Here is an 18,330-nt window from a genome sequence, read left to right on the forward strand (position 1 = left end):
ATAGAATGTTTACTAAGCATTGAGAATTTGGAAACATAAATTCTAGTCTAAACTTTGCAGCCCTAGGCAAGTCACTTGTGTATGACTTACTTTTCTCCTTTGTCATATCTGGATAGTATTAACCTCTCCTTCAGCAAAGTTGTTAGATTAAAATACCTTTGTAGATATGAAGGTTGATTACAAAGTTAAAGAACTACCCGTATAAAATTTTTTACTGCTTAGACACAATTTTAAAAACCTTAGAAATTTATTTAGTCAGTTCCTTTATTTAGTGGATGGAGAACCTCAGGCTCAAGAAGGCTGGATGACTTGCCCACAGCCATACTATGCTAATTTCTCAACTATTATCTGAATTTTTCGCCTGTAGTGAGGTGCTGCTTCTGGTAAATTGTTGAGTATAGGTCAAAAGAAATTAGAGTTAGACTTAATGTGTGCCTTTGTTATAGCTATGGATTATTTTTTTTTTAAAGTTCTGTAATTTGGAAGTGAAAGTCTTTTATGGTGTGTGTGTGGATTATTCCTAATTAATTGAATGTGCCGAGTGACTTGAATTTCTGTTCTTTAGGCTGCGATGGATAGTGCTCGGCTTAGTGCTGCCAAATCCTCTCCGATGATGGAAACAATCAACATGGTGAGTGTCTTAAATAATGAGAGGGTTTGCTTACCTGATGCAGTGAGCTGAGATCCGGCCACTGCACTCCAGCCTGGGCTACAGAGCGAGACTCTGTCTCAAAAAAAAAAAAAAAAAAAAAAAAAAGAAAGTGTAATTCTTCAAAGTCTTCAGGCTACGTTAAATGAAGTAGAGACTTATGGGATGAGTCGAGCAGCTGTTGTGACTCCAGTTTTTTCTTAGTATATTTCTCTTTTCTTCTCTGTCACTAAGTGGAATAAATAGTTCCCCAAATACCAGAAACAGTCGGTCCAAATTTGTGTTACAAGGGACAACAACATATTAAGAGCTCTGTATAAATTTACATCTGTAGTCTTTTGATCTGTGTATTTAGAAAGATTCAGAGTTGTGCCTGTGCCTAATAGTTATCTTTGGGAGGAACTAGGAAAGTTATAAGCTGGAGGTATTTAATGAAGTAGGTAACATAAAGGTAGATGAAGAGATTGGGCAATGTCGATATGTTGTTTTAGTCATAGGAAGGCATTTGCAGTAAAGAGCTGCTTGGCACTCTCAGGTTCTGATTTCTAAAGTTCCTGGAGTCTTGGTAAAGTTACTCTGTTGTGTACTCCCGGTAGTGGTTAGTTAGCTATGATTGTGTTTACTGGAAATTAGTTTGCTAAGCAGATCTATACCTTTAGCAGGACTCTGAAGATACAGATCCAACCCCTAAAAAAATTGAAATGTACAAAAAACTACGTTAAACTGGACAAGAGAAGTAGTTATGTTTTAGTACCTGTTGGGGGACTGTTACCAAATTTGGTCTAAGAATGTTGTATGTTTGTTGGATTATTGGGGGGAAATAAAAATTTAAAGAAATAGAAATAGTGAATACCATTTACTTATATTCATTATTAATAGAAAACATGTTAATTGCATTTTCAAAAATAAAAGCCAGCAATTTATAGGAAAATTCATCTAAGAAATTGACTCATTAGAGGGGATTTGGTAGGGTAGGCCCACTGTAGAAGGTCAATTTTTAGTTTAGGTTTTTTATACTAAACATGGATTGATAAAGAGGAAGTAGGCTCGGAAAGATTCTTTATTCTTGAGTAACCATTATTTTCTTTTTTAGCAAATTGATGTTTTTCATTTTTTGGTTTGTTTTTAGTGTTGAATCACTGATGAATAATTTTTCTGTTTGTAGTACAGTGGTGGTTTTAATATTGAAATTAGAGCAGAATCAAACAGTGATTTTTCAACTTCGTGTCAAATCCAGTGGGTACATGTTTGACAAGGGCAGTTTTTAATTGAAGATGTGGTCCTGACTTATTTGCCAAGGCTTACCTTTATATTTGTCCTTTTTCAAAAGTGCCTGCAATATCTTGATGTGTCGGTGCTGGGCGAGCTAGTTCCTAGGTTGTGTGAACTGATCAGAAGTGGTGTAGGTCTTGGAACTAAGGTAAGTGTACTTTTCACAAGAAGAAATGTGCATCTTCGTTAGTTTTGGCCATAAGGATATAACAGCCATCATGTTTGAAATTCATGTTTTACCACAAAATCTAATATTATTATACACTAACCATTTTATTTCTGTGGTTGCACCGATAACTGAAAACATGTAACTGTTCCAGTAAGTATTGTCTTAACTTAGTTAGTGGAATCATTTCTGTTCTCTGGGTGCCATGTACGTACCCTCTAGGTTGTCATTCATTAGCAGTTCATGGAAATGCGCATCCAGTTATTAGGGCATGGATTGTTTTAGGTGGCAATTGGATTTTTCACAGAGGGGTCAGCAGTGTTTGAACAGAAAAATGTCTTCGTTTTCAAGATCTTTGAAGGATCAGACGCCCCCCCGCCCACCACCCTTTTAACAACAAATTAGTAACTCACATTTTTTCTTATGATAAAATTAACACTTGCTGGTATTTTAAAATTTTAGCATTTATAGATTAGGAAAAAGTTAAAAATTGTCCAGAATTTTGCTATACAGAGATAACTGCTGTTAGTATTTTGGAGTGTTTCCTTCCGGTCTTTTCTGCACATGTATCTTCTGCAATGTCCTCTTCTAATGGCCCTGTGATACTCCACTGTATGGATGTAACATCATTTATTTTATTCCATCAGGGAACATCTGACTTGTTTTCAGTTTTTGAAAAATTAGTAAAGCACCGTGATGCTTTACGTTGATGAGGCATACCTGAAGATATTTGGTTAAATTTCTAGAAATGGAAATGTTAGCCCAGTGATGGACAAGATGACATATTTTGCTTTTCCAGAAGATTGTACCAGTTTTCTTTCTTTTTCACAATGTCTAAGATCACCCATGTTTCTCTTGGGAGTTTAAAAAATAAAATCTCTGCATTACTAGTTTAAGAGTTTTCCTTTTTCTGTATTGAATCCTGGAGGGGGTATTAGGTTTCATGTATTTTATATGTTTAAATTTTTGGCACCTAAGCCAGTGGTTTGGTAGGTAGAACATTGTGACCATCAGATTTAGACCTTTGCTTTTGTAATCCTGTAGGGTGGCTGTGCCAGTGTCATTGTGTCATTAACTACTCAGTGTCCTCAGGACCTAACACCTTACTCAGGTGAGTTTATCAAGTGATGTGTGGTGATATTTTTGCACGGCCCTGTCTTGTGTGACAGAGTTTTAAAAAGGAAAAATAATTATCATTCAGACCTGCTTGTGATGCTGTGTGCCTTTTCTCCCTTCAGTCCCCTGGCCCCTTCATTTCTTTGTCTGCAGGAAGTGCAGGGTTTATCAAGTTTAGCAACTTTTCACTGTTCATAAACGTTTGATTGTTCCTTAGTGGTATATGGAGGTAAAAGTATCCTCTATTCCAGAGGACTTACCATTGATAGCTGATTTTATGTCAGCATTTTTCTCTTCTTAGATTGGTTTCTAGACTGGGCTAATGTTCTTTATATACCTGGCTCTCATTTTTGCAAAGTTTTCCACGATATTCTGGTTTAATTTTAACTTTATATGAGGTGAAAGGAAGCAAATGGATATATAAATATAACATTCAGAAATCTATACTGTGGAGGAAATCAGATGTTAATTATAGGGTTAGGTTTGTTTGGGTTCTGGGAACAGAGTGGAACATTTGGTCAACCAAGTATCAGATTTTTTTCTCTTTATTTCTGGTAGGTAAACTTATGAGTGCTTTGCTTAGTGGCCTGACAGATCGGAACAGTGTGATTCAGAAATCTTGTGCATTTGCCATGGGCCATTTAGTTCGGGTGAGTTAAATTTCTTGCTTAGTTAAATAAAACTCTGACAGTTACAAAGAAATACTTAGGATTGTTTCTTTTTCAGACTTCACGGGATAGCAGCACTGAAAAACTCCTGCAGAAGCTCAGTGGGTGGTATATGGAGAAAGAAGGTACCTTTCTTTTTCTATTTTATGTCATTTTAAATTTAGATGTTAACAGCCCAGTAAAACAGTACAAATTAGGTCTTACCCTCCATGATTTTATGTGATTTGCTAGAAACATTTGTTTCTTTCCTTTTCTTTTTTTTTTTGAGATGGTGTCTGGCTTTGTCGCTGAGGCTGGAGTGCAGTGGTGCTATCTCGGCTCACTGCAACCTCAGCCTCCTGGGCTCAAGCGATTCTTGTGCCTCAACCTTCTGAGTAGCGGGGACTACAGGCACGTGCCACCACACCTGGTTAATTTTTGTATTTTTTGTACAGATGGGGTTTCGCCATGTTGCCCAGGCTGGTCTTAAACTCCCGAGCTCAAGCTATCTGCCCACCTTGGCCTCTCAAAGTGCTGGGATTACAGGTGTGAGCCACCACAACCCAGCCTGCTAGAAACGTTTCTAATTGATTTTACCTATTTGTTTTGCTATTGTATGAGTTGAACAATAGCCTATTTAGATCAGTTACCCTTAAAAACAATAAATATCATAAAGATTTTGGTTTCTCCTTTTCAGAACCTATCTACAAGACCTCTTGTGCTTTGACTATTCATGCTATTGGACGATACAGCCCTGATGTGTTAAAGAATCATGCAAAAGAAGTCCTGCCTCTGGCATTTTTAGGCATGCATGAAATTGCTGATGAGGAAAAATCCGAAAAAGAAGAATGTAATTTATGGACTGAAGTATGGCAGGAAAATGTACCTGGTTAGTAGTGTGACCTGAGTTAAACCTGCTTCTTAGGAATCACAGCTAGAATTTTTTACTTGCATTCATTTTTCATAAACTCCTCTAAAGTTACTTTCCCAGGACCTTAATATGCACCCATCCCAATTGCTGAGTTCTCAAGGTTGGCACTTAGGATTTTTGTCTTTACTCATTCCTCACTGTCCACATGAGAGAATACAAACTCTGTGAGCAAGGAGAGCTTTACATTTTTAATTGAGAGTGTGATTTTATGTGGCCTTAGACTATTTTAGAGTAGTTTTCTAAATGTGTTTTTCACCTTGTTACATATTAATGGGTGATGCCCATTTGTGTGATAACGTTCCTGTGGGTACCTAAGTTCGTAAAGTTCTACTATTGTGAGAGTAAGTCACAACACCATCACACTTTCTCTCCCTTTGAGAGAGTGGTGTGTTTTAACAGTTGAGAATCACTGCTTTTAGACTGTTGGTCACTGACTCTTTTTCAGACTTAGAAAAATCAGTTAATTTTTCTTGTCACTTAAAAGTTGTTTTAATTTTGCTTTCCTAGGTTCTTTTGGTGGCATTCGATTATACCTGCAGGAGTTAATTACTATTACCCAGAAGGCTTTGCAGTCTCAGTCTTGGAAAATGAAAGCCCAGGGTGCAATTGCCATGGCATCAATTGCAAAGCAAACTAGCTCTCTAGTACCTCCATATCTCGGAATGATACTGACTGCATTGCTGCAAGGCCTGGCTGGAAGAACGTGGGCAGGAAAGGTAAAAGAACCATTCATGCCCAGTTAAAGGGATTCTGACTTCATCTTTCATTTCATATAATAATAAGGGTCTGGTTTTGTGTAACTTCTGATGGATTATTTTTGTGAACCAGATTTCCTAGACGGTGGAGCTTTGGGTAAACCTTGCCCAATTAACTGTGGTATTTCCTCTGAAACTGGAACCCACGTGGCCTTGCATAATGGACAGTAATGCTGGAGATAGATACATTTTTCATATTCAGCCTTCCAAGTTATGTCTTAAACCAACTTGTCAGCATTTTGTACCTGTTGACCTTATGAACAGATCAGGATTGAGCATAAAAAATAAAAAGATCAGGATTGGGCCCGTGTGACATAGAGTAGCAAGGTAGGCTGCTTCTAAACCTGGGGCTGAAGATGCCCATCTCTGGGACCTATGAATTAGTAACAGTTATTTTTTTACACAAGGGCTTTAGTAGGATTCTTACAGTGAACACTCAGTGGGGAACATGAGATTGTGGCAACATAATGATCTTTATGTTGTAAAGGTCAACAGTGGCCCATGCGGTACTGAAGTAGTACTGGACTGGGAGTCAGACATCATTCTAATTCTGTGGTTGACACTGTTGTCTGTGAGACCTGGGTCAAATCAGTTCTTTAGGCTTCTACGAAATGGAGGTGAAGATGATTATCCTGCGTCCATGGTTTGGAGTAAAACTTGGTGGATGTGCTTAAAATTATGCATTAAAGATGAGGTGACAATTGTTAATTTTTGTTGTCACAGTTATCAGAAATTCCTAAGGTAATTATAATCATAGTGTAGAGAGTGTAAATGACATGTTTGGGATTAATAGTATGTCCTCATCTTTCACCCCCTTAGGAAGAGCTGTTGAAAGCCATTGCCTGTGTGGTGACAGCTTGCAGGTAAATGTTCTTTCAATGAGGATGCCATTTCTTAAACTGAACCTGAAAGCTGCAGCCTTTATTAACTTCTGATGCTTTTTTATGGATCCTGTAGTGCAGAGCTGGAAAAGTCTGTGCCCAATCAACCCAGCACAAATGAAATTCTTCAAGTTGTTCTGAAGGAATGTAGCAAAGAGAATCTCAAATACAAGATTGTAGCAATCAGCTGTGCAGCTGATGTCTTGAAGGCCACCAAAGAAGACAGATTCCAGGAGTTTTCTGACATTGTCATACCTCTCATCAAGAAGGTAATACCACCTGTATCCTCAGTTCTGGTTTATACTTTAAAAAGAAAGAGTTAAAACATTGTTTTCCCCTATGTCCTGATTATTAGGATTAGTTTAGTTGCAAGTAGCAGAGAAATTCCAAAATATGGCCTTAAACAAGATAGACAGTGCTATGTTTCTCATGTAGCATTGGGAGCATCACAAAGCGTTCAGGTATTCTGGCTCTTTACATCTCCCAACTCTGCCATTTCTAGGGTGGAGTCATCATCCTCAAGGTCCACAGTGTATGTGTGTTCCAGGCAGGAATGCAGAGGAGGTGAAGCAAGGATGAAGGATCACAGTGGGCATGCCAGTTCTCTCTTGAGGAGAGTTCCTGGGCACCGCTAGATGGCACTTTGACTTATATCCATCCCGTTGCTCAGTACTTAGCACACCTGGCAGCAGACTGAGTCTTCATTCTGGGTGTCCATTTTCCCTCCATGGGAGAAGCAGAGAGTGGATTTGGTAGTGAATGAACTTATTATTATGTCATAATAAGCTTTGGCTTAGCTAATAAGCTAAGCCACCCCAGCCATCCTAGAATAAAGGCAAGAAGCTCAGTGTGTCATGTGAATTGCCTCTGCCATATAGTGGAGGATTTGGGTCAAAAAAAAAACCACTCAGGTTTCATGTGGAAAATGGAATACTCAGTTTTAAAAGTTGGGCACTGGTCCAAAAAAAAGAAAAAAAGAGTGTGGTTTCCCTATTTGTGAAACATGAAATATTTTAAGTAACATTCTTATTTCTTATTGCTGCTAATTTGCAGTTGTTTTCTTTCAGTAATAAGGCTATTTAAATAATTTCTATTACAAACATAGTGATAGCATATGGATTTAGGAGACTTGTATTTTAAGTTGATGACATCACTAGCGAGCTGGACCAGTTGCTTCTCTTAGCCTCTGTTTTCCTATCTATCAAGAAAGAGTTTGGATTTATTCAGATCGTTACTGAGTTTCTTCCATCTTTAATACCTGATTCTCATGCAGATCTCACGTTATGCTCAAAAGACTACATATGCAGTGTTTTTTAGCTTTTGTTTACAGATTCCTGTAAAGTATTTCCTAAATTTATTAGAGACACAGTATTCTGGTTATAAATCCTTGTCGTAAATGGGGAAGCTTATGGTAGAGAATTTACTGTTTAACTCTTGGTTAATAGCTCCTGCCCTAGTACTCTGATTGGTTTAATAGCATACCTGTAACTTTGAAGAAGAAAATATTAAATTTTATTTTCTTTGATATATCCTAGAATTCACTTGAAAGTAGTGGGGTCCAGACAACCAAAAATGAAGATGAGAATGAGAAGGAAAAGGAGCTCCAGCTGGAATATCTGCTGGGTGCCTTTGAAAGCCTGGGCAAAGCCTGGCCCCGAAACGCAGAGACCCAACGTAAGCACCAGAAACCGCATTTGAAGAAGTGCTGTAACCAGAGGTTACTTAATGAGAGCAAAGGTTTTCTGTATGACAAAGTATAGTTATTGTTTCTTATCGAGCCTGATTGATTAGTAATGAGAATTACTCAGTGGAAATTTTTTGTGTACGTGAGCATATCACCTCACTGATCAGTGTACCATTGCAGCGAGGGCTGCTGTAAGAAAGTATCACGGACTGGGTGGCTTAGCAGAAATTTATTTTCTCACAATTCTGGAGGATGGAAGTCTGAGCTTTTGAGATCAAGGCATCGTCAGCAGGGTTAGTTTCTTCTGAGACCTTGGCTTGGGAATGGCTGTCTTCTCCGTGTGTCTTCACATGATCTTTGTTGTCTCTGTGTCTTAATCACCTCTTCCTGTAATGACACCAGACACACTGTATTAGGGCCCACTCACAGGACCTCTTTAAAGGGTCTGTCTTCTATCTAATAATAATACAGTAACATTCTGAGGTACTGGGGGATAGTATTTCAACATACGAACTTTGAGGGCATAGTTCCACCTATAATAACCATGATACATTTTATGCAGAGAGTTTGATAGAAGAGTTCTGCTGATCTTCTTGATGATCATTTGGAGGAATCCACAAAGTTTATTAGTGGGGTCTCTTTATCCTAAAATGAATGGCCGTGTTACCAAGTGTTCAGTAAGCACTTGAAATCCTTGTTTCAGTGAAAAACTCACTACTGGACGATTTTCAGAACTGGACATGTATTTCCCAAAGATTAAATCAATAGTAAACCTTTATTATTGGATGAGGTTGCAGTTAGTTTCGAGTCGCCTGATAGGGCCTTAACCTTGGGATGATACTACCCTTTACACTGGATCTTAGCCAAAAGGCCAAGAAGTGATGATGCTACCCTTTAAGCTTGCCTTGGGTTGGGTCCTACAGTGCGTCCCGCTGAAGATCTTAGTGTGTGTGTCTACATATATATATATATATTTTTTTTTGGAGACAGGGTCTTGCTCTGTTACCCAGGCTGGAGTGCAATGGTGCAGTCCCTGCAGCCTTTACGTCCAGGGCTCAAGTGATCTTCCTGCCTCAGCCTCCCAAGTATTTGGGTATACAGGTGCATGCCATGACACCTAGCTAGTTTTTTGTTTTTTTTGTTTTTGAAGAGGTGAGGTCTTGCTATGTTGCCCAGGTTGGTCTCAAACTCCTGGGCTCAAGTGATCCTCCCACTTTGGCCTCCCTCCTGAAGTGCTGGGATTTATAGGTATGAGCCTCCATGCCAAGCGACAATATTACTGAATGTTATTAAAAAAGGTATTGTTGAGTATTTGTAATTGGATATGTCTAGAATCAGAGTTAAGGTTCTCTTTGAGCCCTGTCAGCCTTTGAGTGAACTTACGTATTTGCTGTGTTTATAGGAAGAGTTTCCCAGAAGATACAAATTTGCAAGTGGTTTTATTTCTTAATATTATACACTGCAGTGGAAGTCCACTAATATGACACTATAAAGACTGTTACACTTTTCCTTGATAGGTGGAGACAGCTAAGGTAGGGAATTGTATGAGAAAGTTGATACAAACATAAAGCAGTTTATTTTAATATAAGATGTAGAAGGTTGTTAATAGAAAAGTGCATTTATTGCGAACCAAGGCCTTTTCTTTAGGAACTTAACTGTTACGCATTGGCTTCTTACATATATCTACAATTTCTGGGTTTTGTTTCTTTAAAATAGAGAAATTTCAAGCTCTTATGAGACAATTCTAGTGCAGAATTCTAGATTTTTTCCCCCATTTTTATGTTTGTTTGAGCCCTACAAAATCCTACAATAATTAAAAACAATTTCGTTCTTAAGTTTTCTGCTGGTTCATCAGTTGGCATAATATTAATTATATAATTATAATTACAGTTGCGCTTGGCATAACAGGTTTATAAGAAAGCACTGTTGACTCTTGGCAAACCTGCAATTTGCAGAGGCTTGTGAGCATCTAGAGAGGAGCTCCTGGCCTCCAGAGTTCTCCTTTCTTTGGCTGTCATTCAGGGAGTTTTGAGGGGCAAAGGGGGTGTGGTTAAAGTGCTTTCTCAGTTCCATGGAGAACCATATGCCTTGAAAGTGAATATTTGTAAACAATTATATTGTACCTTTGTGGGGGCAGTTTCTGATCAAGGAAATTTGTTTGGGGATTGAGTACAAAGTCATGCTGAAGGTTTTGGAGAAATTTCAATGGCTTTAATTAAAAATATTTATTGTTTTATTTCTCTTTTTCCTGCTTTTCTCTCCCTTATCCTCCCTGCCTTCTCTCTTTCTCTGTCCCTCTGCCTTTCTCTTGCTCTGTCTGTCCCTCATTTATTTCATCTCTTGCTCTTTTATACTCTCTCCTGCTGTGTCCCACCTTGTCTTTCTTTCCCAGGTTGTTATCGTCAGGAGCTGTGCAAACTGATGTGTGAACGGCTAAAACTCAGCACGTGGAAAGTGCAGCTAGGAGTCTTACAATCAATGAATGCCTTTTTTCAGGGGTAAACTGCTTCATGGTTCAGTTTTTTATTTTGTTCCCCCCACCCCTGCAGCATTTTATATATAATCAGTGGAATTTTTATACATTTAAAAACTAGTAGCTAAAGTGACAATGATACATACAGACAGAAATTGTGACAGGAAAGTTTTAGACTGTTTCTTAATAATTAGCATTTGTACCTTGCTTTCTGATTTGTATAGGTTAATGCTTTTGGAAGAAGAATATGCAGATCCTGAGGCTTTGGCTGAAATTCTGCTTGAAACTTGTAAATCAATCACATATTCTTTAGGTGAGTGTAGTAAACTAAAACTGACGAGGGAGTCCTAATTTTAAAGCTAAGGAGCCGAGCTTCAAATATTTCCTACCTTGTCTTAGGAACTAAATTTCTGAAACAGCTACTGGACTCTGCTACTTAATATACTCCGTGTGTACCCCTTAACTGGAATATTTAAATCTGGAACTATAACAGGATTTTAGCATCTAGTTTAGAAAAACCTTCGTGACAAGTATTTTTACAAAATTGTTATTTGAAAGTAAATTCAAACTTACACAATGGTTGCAACGACAGTACATTTAATACTCTGCAATATGTATACACTTTACCCAGAATCATCTGTTAACATTTTGTGCCATTTGCTTTGTCATTTGGACTTCTGTATACATGTTTTTCTCCTGAACCATTTGAAAGTATGTTGCTTACATCAGGCCCCCTTTTTCCTCAGTTATTTAGTGTGCCACAGTACCATTGTCAACTTTAGGTAGTAAACATGGATGCAGTTTTTTAAATCAAATGTTTATTGTTCATACTCTAGTTTGTTCAGTTGATTCGGTAATGTTCTTTATTTTTATTTTTACTTTTTGAGACAGAGTCTCGCTCTGTCACTCAGGCTGAAGTGCAGAGGTGTGATCTCAGCTCACTGCAACCTCCACCTTCCAGGTTCAAGCAATCCTCCTGCCTCAGTCTCCCAAGTAGCTTGGATTACAGTTACTATCACACCTGGCTAATTTTTATATTAATTGTAGAGACAGGGCTTCACTGTGTTGGCCCAGGGTGTTCTCGGACTCCTGAGCTCGAGCAATCCACCTGTCTTGGCCTCCCAAAATACTGGAGTTATAGACATGAGCCACCACACCCAGCCAGTAATGTTCTTTATAGGATTGTTTTTTTTTCCCCTCCCCTTCATTAGGGAATCCAGTCCAGGATGATGATGATGATGATGATTATTATTATTATTTTTGAGACAGGGTCTGCTCTGTCACCCAGGCTGGAGTGCAGTGGTGCGATCTTGGCTTACTGCAGCTCTGCCTCCTGGGTTTAAGTGATTCTCCTGCCTCAGTTTCCCAAGTAGCTGGGCTTACAGGTGTGTGCCATCAAGCCTGGCTAATTTTTGTACTTTTCATAGAGACGGGGTTTCACCATGTTGGCTAGTCTTGGTCTCAAACTCCTGACCTCACGTGATCTGCCCGCCTTGGCCTCCAATTCATAATTATTTATTGAATTTTGTTGTCATATATTTTTAGTCTCCTTCAATCTGGAATACTTTGTCAATCTTTCTTTGTCTTAGGACATTGACAATTTTGAAGAATAAAGTCCCTTTTTGAAAAAAACAGTGTTTCTCATTTGGTGTTTGATGTTTTCTCATGATCAGATCCAGGTTATGAATTCCCAGTTGGGATACTTACATAAGTGATATGTCCTCACATTAAGAGGCACACACAGTGTCCATCTGTTATCATTTGTGATGTTAATTTTGATTACCTGGTCAAGGTACTATCAGTTTTTCTCTAATGGCTAGTTACTATATTTTCCTTTTGTGTCTAATAAGTAGCCTGTGGGAACAGACCTTAAGATCATTCAAATAATGTTTATCTTCTTTACAATCTCTTCTCTATATTTAGCATGCATTGATGATTCTTCCCTGAACCAGTTTTTACTAAGATGATTTTGCAACTCTAGCATTTTGTCCACATTCACCATTTGATAGTTGGAATTCTATTGTAAGCAAGATTCTTCTCTTCTGCCCATCTTTTTATTTATCTGTTACTGGCATTGATTCATGGATTTCTTTCCCCCTTCAAAGGGTTTATAATTTAAGTTTTTAAATCTTAATTTGTTACTCAAATTGTCCCAGATTTGGCCAGTGGAAGCCCTTTCAAGCTGACTCCTGTGTCATTTTGACAGGTCACCGTCACTGTAGCACTTCTGTACTTCATAGCATAACAAGATTAAGGCCCATCTCATGCCTACCCTGCTTTGGGCTTGGTTGTATGTTGATTTTTTTGGTAGACAATTTCACCGTGAATCAGATGCCATGTCAAAGAGTGGATGCCAAGGAAGCATGCTTCAGTTGCAGTTGCTGGCAGTAACATGCTTTTATGGATAAAGAACTGGCGGCCAACAGACTTGTCTTTGCTGGGTTCCAGGTTTCTCTGATCGGCTTAAACACTGGGTCGTATAATGTTCTTTGGTAAAATGAGGAGGGTCATGCAGACCTAAGGATCGTTCTTATGTGTGATGTGAAGATGATTTTGTGTTTGAGATAGTTTTTTCATCTTCCACTTCTAAAATGGATCATTTAAATATTACCATTTGTTGTGGTGATTGTTATACTTGGCTGACAGGTTTTTGTTTTCCCAAAGTAGGAGACTATGTACGTTAGCACATTTCAAGTATTTGATACTTAGCAAAGGGAAGCTTCCTTTAAAACATAACAAAACAAAAAACCAGATGTACCCTTCCCTAGAGTTGTAATTTCTGGACATCTTTCTTTCAGTAACACAAATTTAATCTTGGAGGTTGTGTTTTTCAGGCAGGCCGTATAAACTGTATGATTTTTCTTTTTAGAAAATAAGACCTACTCATCTGTGAGAACAGAAGCTTTATCTGTGATAGAATTGCTGCTTAAAAAACTTGAAGGTAAGTTGTTGTTAGTTCTGACTGGAGGACCACAAAGCCATGTGGCATATGTTTTAGAAAACTTTTTGTTTCATTTTTCTTATACTCTAAGCATATACTCTGAAATACAAATCAGTATGTATGCACATGCAATAAGAATGGACAAAGCCAAAACTATTAAATTTTACTAAATATTTAAATTTGATATTCTTTTATATATTTTAAATATATTATTAAGCTATAGTTGTCTTAAAGTAATAAAGTTTTTGTTTTCATCGGGAATCCTGACTTAATCTTGGTTAATTAGAGGAAGTGGTTGACAGTGGCATGTGTGCATGTAAATAAGCAGAACGGCACACTGAAAAGTGGAGTTGGAAAAACATTTTTAACAGTTATCTACCTGAGTCATCAAATCTGGTAGTACCAATTTTCTTAATCCTACTTCTTCTCCCCTAACCTGTTTTTCTTCTAACGGTCTATCAGTGGGCAGGGTAGGGGGAACTGTTAGCATTTTCTCCAGTGGTGTATCTGTTACTGATTTCAGAAGGAGGACTGTCTTCTTTTTTTTCCTGTCTCTCAAATTGTTTTAACTTCATGGATTAAGAATGTAGGAGATGGAAACGTTTTTCCTGCAACCTTGTGTGTTTGCTCTTTCTACTTCTCTATCTTTGCTTAGCAATTAAAACACCTCTCTTAGGGCTCCATCAGACAGAACTTTTAGACTCAGTAACACTAAACATCTCCCGATCCCTTTTTTCCTTTTTGAGATAAAAGAGCTAGGCACTTAAGTCATATTACCAAATTCTCAGTTTGCCAGATACGTACTAATATAGTCCAGATGAGGAACATGAGGCTGAAGGCAAGCTAAACTTGCTTGAAGCCACATGGCTAGAAAGTGGCAAAACCTTGTAAACAAGATTTAAGATTTGACATACTTTCTTATTTTCTAAAATTTTCAGTGTGCATGTAATAGTTCTCAGATGCCTTACTCAAAGAAAAGGGAGTGTCATCTACTTAATCTGACTTGCAATTATGAAATTTCTTACAAGTTTTTCTTTTTTTTTTTTTGACTGACCATATCTTATGAAATGGCCTTGCGATGGTGTTGTTGAAATGACTTTTTTGCTATAGTGTGCCTTGCCCCGATAATTCCTTCTTCCTACTATGCTTCATTGTAGTTATTTCGCTTTCTCCCACTGATAATGGAGGAAGGAGAGGAAACTCCCTAATGTGCCTCTAGGCTATTGTCAAGAATTAGGTTTTGAGACACCTATTGAACATTAAATCATTATATACTGATCTGTTATCAAGAGGTTGCTTTGCATTTATTTGGGGGATGGATATTTTTAAATTTTTTTCTTGTCCTATAAGGAATCTTTGGGGTTTTTTCTTTTTTCTTTTTTCTTTTTTTTTTTTTTTCATGCAGAATCTAAACAGTGGGAATGTTTGACATCTGAATGCAGAGTGCTCCTAATTGAGTCTTTAGCTACTATGGAGCCAGACAGCAGACCTGAACTGCAGGAGAAAGCAGCGTTACTGAAGAAAACACTTGAAAATCTGGAATAAATTAGAAGGGGAAGAAACAAACAAGTGCCATGTTCATTGGGGGTTGAAATGGTGGTGTTCTTTGAAAAACCAAGTGGGGAAGAGTAAAGATTAATCTGTAGCATGCATCATTCCTTGGCTGAAATAAAAAGAAAAAGCCTTAAATTTTGTTCCTTATTAGCTTTATTTTACTTTATGTTTTTAAAGTATCTGGGCTGAGTGAGCTTAATGGAACCTTGGATGTTTGAGGGGTGATTGTAAAGGAAACTGGCAGAAATAGTTGTTAAAAGAGTACAAGCTATTATTAAAGGAATTAATAGACAAAGTTGCAGAGCAAGCTGGATAAAAATCTTAGAACTGCATTCAAATTAGTTATTTCAGGAAGGGGCCTGTAAATAACTTGTTTTAACCTTCCTCTTAAACCTGAAGAAATAGGAAGCTGTGTCATCTCAGAGGCTTTCTGAGGCCTGTGCCAAAGTCAGAACCCAGGTGTTTAATATTCTGCCCTGGATACTTTCTTTTACAGCCATCTGCCAAATCAGTGCTAACCCTGGCCCACCCAAGAAACTTCCAAGTTGAGGTATGTTTAGGGCGGCACACAACAGCCCTTGTGCCAGAACTAAAGTGACCCTTATCGTTGGGTTTCCGAAAGTCAGAAGCTGAACATTGTCTTGTGTGTTTAGATGGTTGATTTGGAGAAAATGATTGTTTAGCATCTTTACAGATGGAGAGGACAGATTCAGTCTCATTAGGATAATTCCAATCGTCTTCCTTTTACAGGTGGGTAAAGTAGATTAGGACAAGATCACACATTCTATCGGTGTCTGTGGCTGCATATTTTGCAAAACCAGAAACAAAATCACAGACTGCCTCAAAACTGTAATGACAACATAAAATTTCTGTTCACTTTTATGCTACCAGTATGACTTTATAGGGGAGAAGGAAAGCCTTTTAATTAGCCACCTGGGAATTACTCTTTTAAAAAATGCCTTTTCTCAAAATAACATGATACCACTCCAAGTAAATCATTGCCACTAGGGGTTTTCCTCCTTCCTTCTGTTGCCCATGCCCCTGCCTGAAAGTGTAGGGTAAGAGGAAAAACAAGTAAAGCCTTAGTGTTTATGGTAAACCGAGAACTCTGTAGCTTACCTTGGATTCCAGAGCAGAAGATTGGTTTACATTCAATGCTGATCCTTATTGACATTAACACCAGGAATCTCCATGTTTATTATTTTTCGTGGAAACTCCATGTTTATTATTTTTGAGGGTCTCTATTGACCGATGTATTTCAAACTTTTTTGACTGCAAGTCATAATAAAAATAACTTTTTACATCACGACCCAGAACATGTGTGTTTGTGTGTGTATATATGTGCATGCCTAAATATAAAATATTTAAAACATTTCATGAAATAATACATAACTGTGTGATACCCTTTAATATCTCCCCCTGGGCTCCTGATATAATGCTCTTCAGACTGTCTCAATTCATTTCCTGACTCACAACTTGGGTCACTACTCACAGTTTAAAAAACACTGCCATAGATAGCACCTAGACTTGGCTGAATATGGTGTGTTTAGGGATTGTTTCTGATTGAAAAGGGAGTTTACAAATAAAAATTTAAGTGTTAATTACAAAAACATCCTCTGCTGATACTGACTTGTGAGTTTTAGTAGCATCATGAATTTTAAGGAATCTATCATGGATTTTCATTTGAGAATGGCTTTTGCTTGGGGTAAAATCAACTTCGGATTTTTTTAGAAAGTTTATGGCATCTTTTAGGACTTACTGTTTTTCATATCAGTATTTCCCCCTCCACCAAGTACTCTCTGACTTTCATTTACAGTACTCGGGATATTATTCCTTGGCAAGAATGCAATGCAGGTTGGATATTTTCAGAAAGTAGGATTATAAAGACAAGAATTATGCTCTTAGTCTATATCAAATGTTAACACCTTGTCAAATGTTACGCTTTTTAAGCTCTTTGTTTTTTAATATTGGGAATTTCCCTTGGTGCTAACAGTGGTGCTGAGGCATTCGAACCTTTGTGCTTAGTGCTATTGAATTCCTGTACATTAGCCTTCTGAACACGTTTCTAATTTGTATACTTAATGCCTTCATCTTGACCAGCCTAATCACTCACACAGCTAGTAATGCTCAATAATTGTCTCACAGTGCCCCTTGTGTTTGATGTGCATGTGTGCATATATTTATTAAAAGGGTTAATAACAGAGCTTGTAATTGTGAAATGTTCACTGGCCAACAAATGGCAGAAGGACTCATACATGTTTATTATCATCAGCCTTTGTTTTCCAGAGCTCCCCCAAACAGATTTTGGTTCTTTCTCCCTGGAAATAGTCGGTGTTACCTGTCATACAAGAAACTGATTGGTGGTAGGGTCTATTACTGAATTCCTTATTCCTGGAATTAGTGCACAGGATGTATTGTCTCAAATGTACTGATATGTGAAAAGGAGATACCCAAAGTGTGGCAAGTTGGAAATCAGAATCGTGAAAATAGTGTATAATTGTCTTTCTGGTGATAAAGAGCAGCTGTTTCTTAATGTTTGCATTGAATTTATAATTCCATGTATCTCCCTGTCTCCCTGTAATACAGTCTACCTGCACAGCAAAAGTGCCTCTGCATCCCCATTGCTTCCCTCTTCCATCTTTCACTGTGCACTTACTAATAAGACAAAAGAAAAAAGATGTGCCCTTGTTGGTCTGCGCTCTTGCAGCAACTGCACTGTGCACACACTGGCTGCCCTCCATGGGGCATTTCTACCTGCTGCTGCCACAATAGATTCATGCTGCTGTCTAGGCCAGGGAGTTATTTTGACATTGGCCTCATTGTAATGTACAAACTATTGTTAAATAGGTGTTATACTTAACAGAATTTTGTATTTTATATGCGACTTTCACAAAATCCTCTGCAGTGTGTCCCAGCTAGCTAAGTGTCTGATAGTCTTATTTTAAAGGAAAATCCCATCCATGCCCAAGAAGATATTAAATGGCAAATAAAACTGCATGATCTGTTCTTTTGAAGTAGTGCATTAATTTTTATTAATTCTTCAGGAAAATAATTCAACTGCCAAGACGTTGACTAGTTACACTTTAAAAAAAAAAAAAAAAAAAAAAAAAAGCCCTACTGCCTGCCATATTCTGAGCTAACTCTGGTAAGTAGAAATTGCTGGGCTTAAGTGTTTAGGAGTTCCGAGGCAAAGCGGAAACAAAAGGAAGACTCCCTGAACAACTGCTGTCAGATGCTTGGAGAAGAGGTATGGAAACATTT

At 37.9% G+C, this 18,330-nt stretch overlaps 2 protein-coding genes across 5 annotated transcripts in view; one reads left to right on the plus strand and one right to left on the minus strand.

Annotated features, from left to right (window-relative positions):
• Positions 1–16,378, plus strand: part of ECPAS (Ecm29 proteasome adaptor and scaffold) — a 125,229-nt gene extending 108,851 nt beyond the window's left edge. For all 4 annotated transcript variants that reach the window (XM_050761412.1, XM_050761410.1, XM_050761413.1 and 1 more), the window contains 14 exons: positions 566–631; positions 1,980–2,069; positions 3,132–3,198; positions 3,762–3,853; positions 3,930–3,996; positions 4,548–4,739; positions 5,289–5,497; positions 6,356–6,399; positions 6,494–6,686; positions 7,953–8,091; positions 10,494–10,599; positions 10,799–10,887; positions 13,444–13,515; positions 14,921–16,378. In XM_050761412.1, the coding sequence (XP_050617369.1) occupies positions 566–631; positions 1,980–2,069; positions 3,132–3,198; positions 3,762–3,853; positions 3,930–3,996; positions 4,548–4,739; positions 5,289–5,497; positions 6,356–6,399; positions 6,494–6,686; positions 7,953–8,091; positions 10,494–10,599; positions 10,799–10,887; positions 13,444–13,515; positions 14,921–15,060 (1,566 nt within the window). In that variant the 3' untranslated portion in view covers positions 15,061–16,378. The remainder of the gene's footprint in view (positions 1–565; positions 632–1,979; positions 2,070–3,131; positions 3,199–3,761; positions 3,854–3,929; positions 3,997–4,547; positions 4,740–5,288; positions 5,498–6,355; positions 6,400–6,493; positions 6,687–7,952; positions 8,092–10,493; positions 10,600–10,798; positions 10,888–13,443; positions 13,516–14,920) is intronic.
• Positions 1–18,330, minus strand: part of GNG10 (G protein subunit gamma 10) — a 484,859-nt gene that overhangs the window by 353,928 nt on the left and 112,601 nt on the right. The window lies entirely within an intron of this gene.

Source organism: Macaca thibetana, chromosome 15 (assembly GCF_024542745.1).
Source record: "Macaca thibetana thibetana isolate TM-01 chromosome 15, ASM2454274v1, whole genome shotgun sequence".
Lineage (NCBI taxonomy): Eukaryota > Metazoa > Chordata > Mammalia > Primates > Cercopithecidae > Macaca > Macaca thibetana.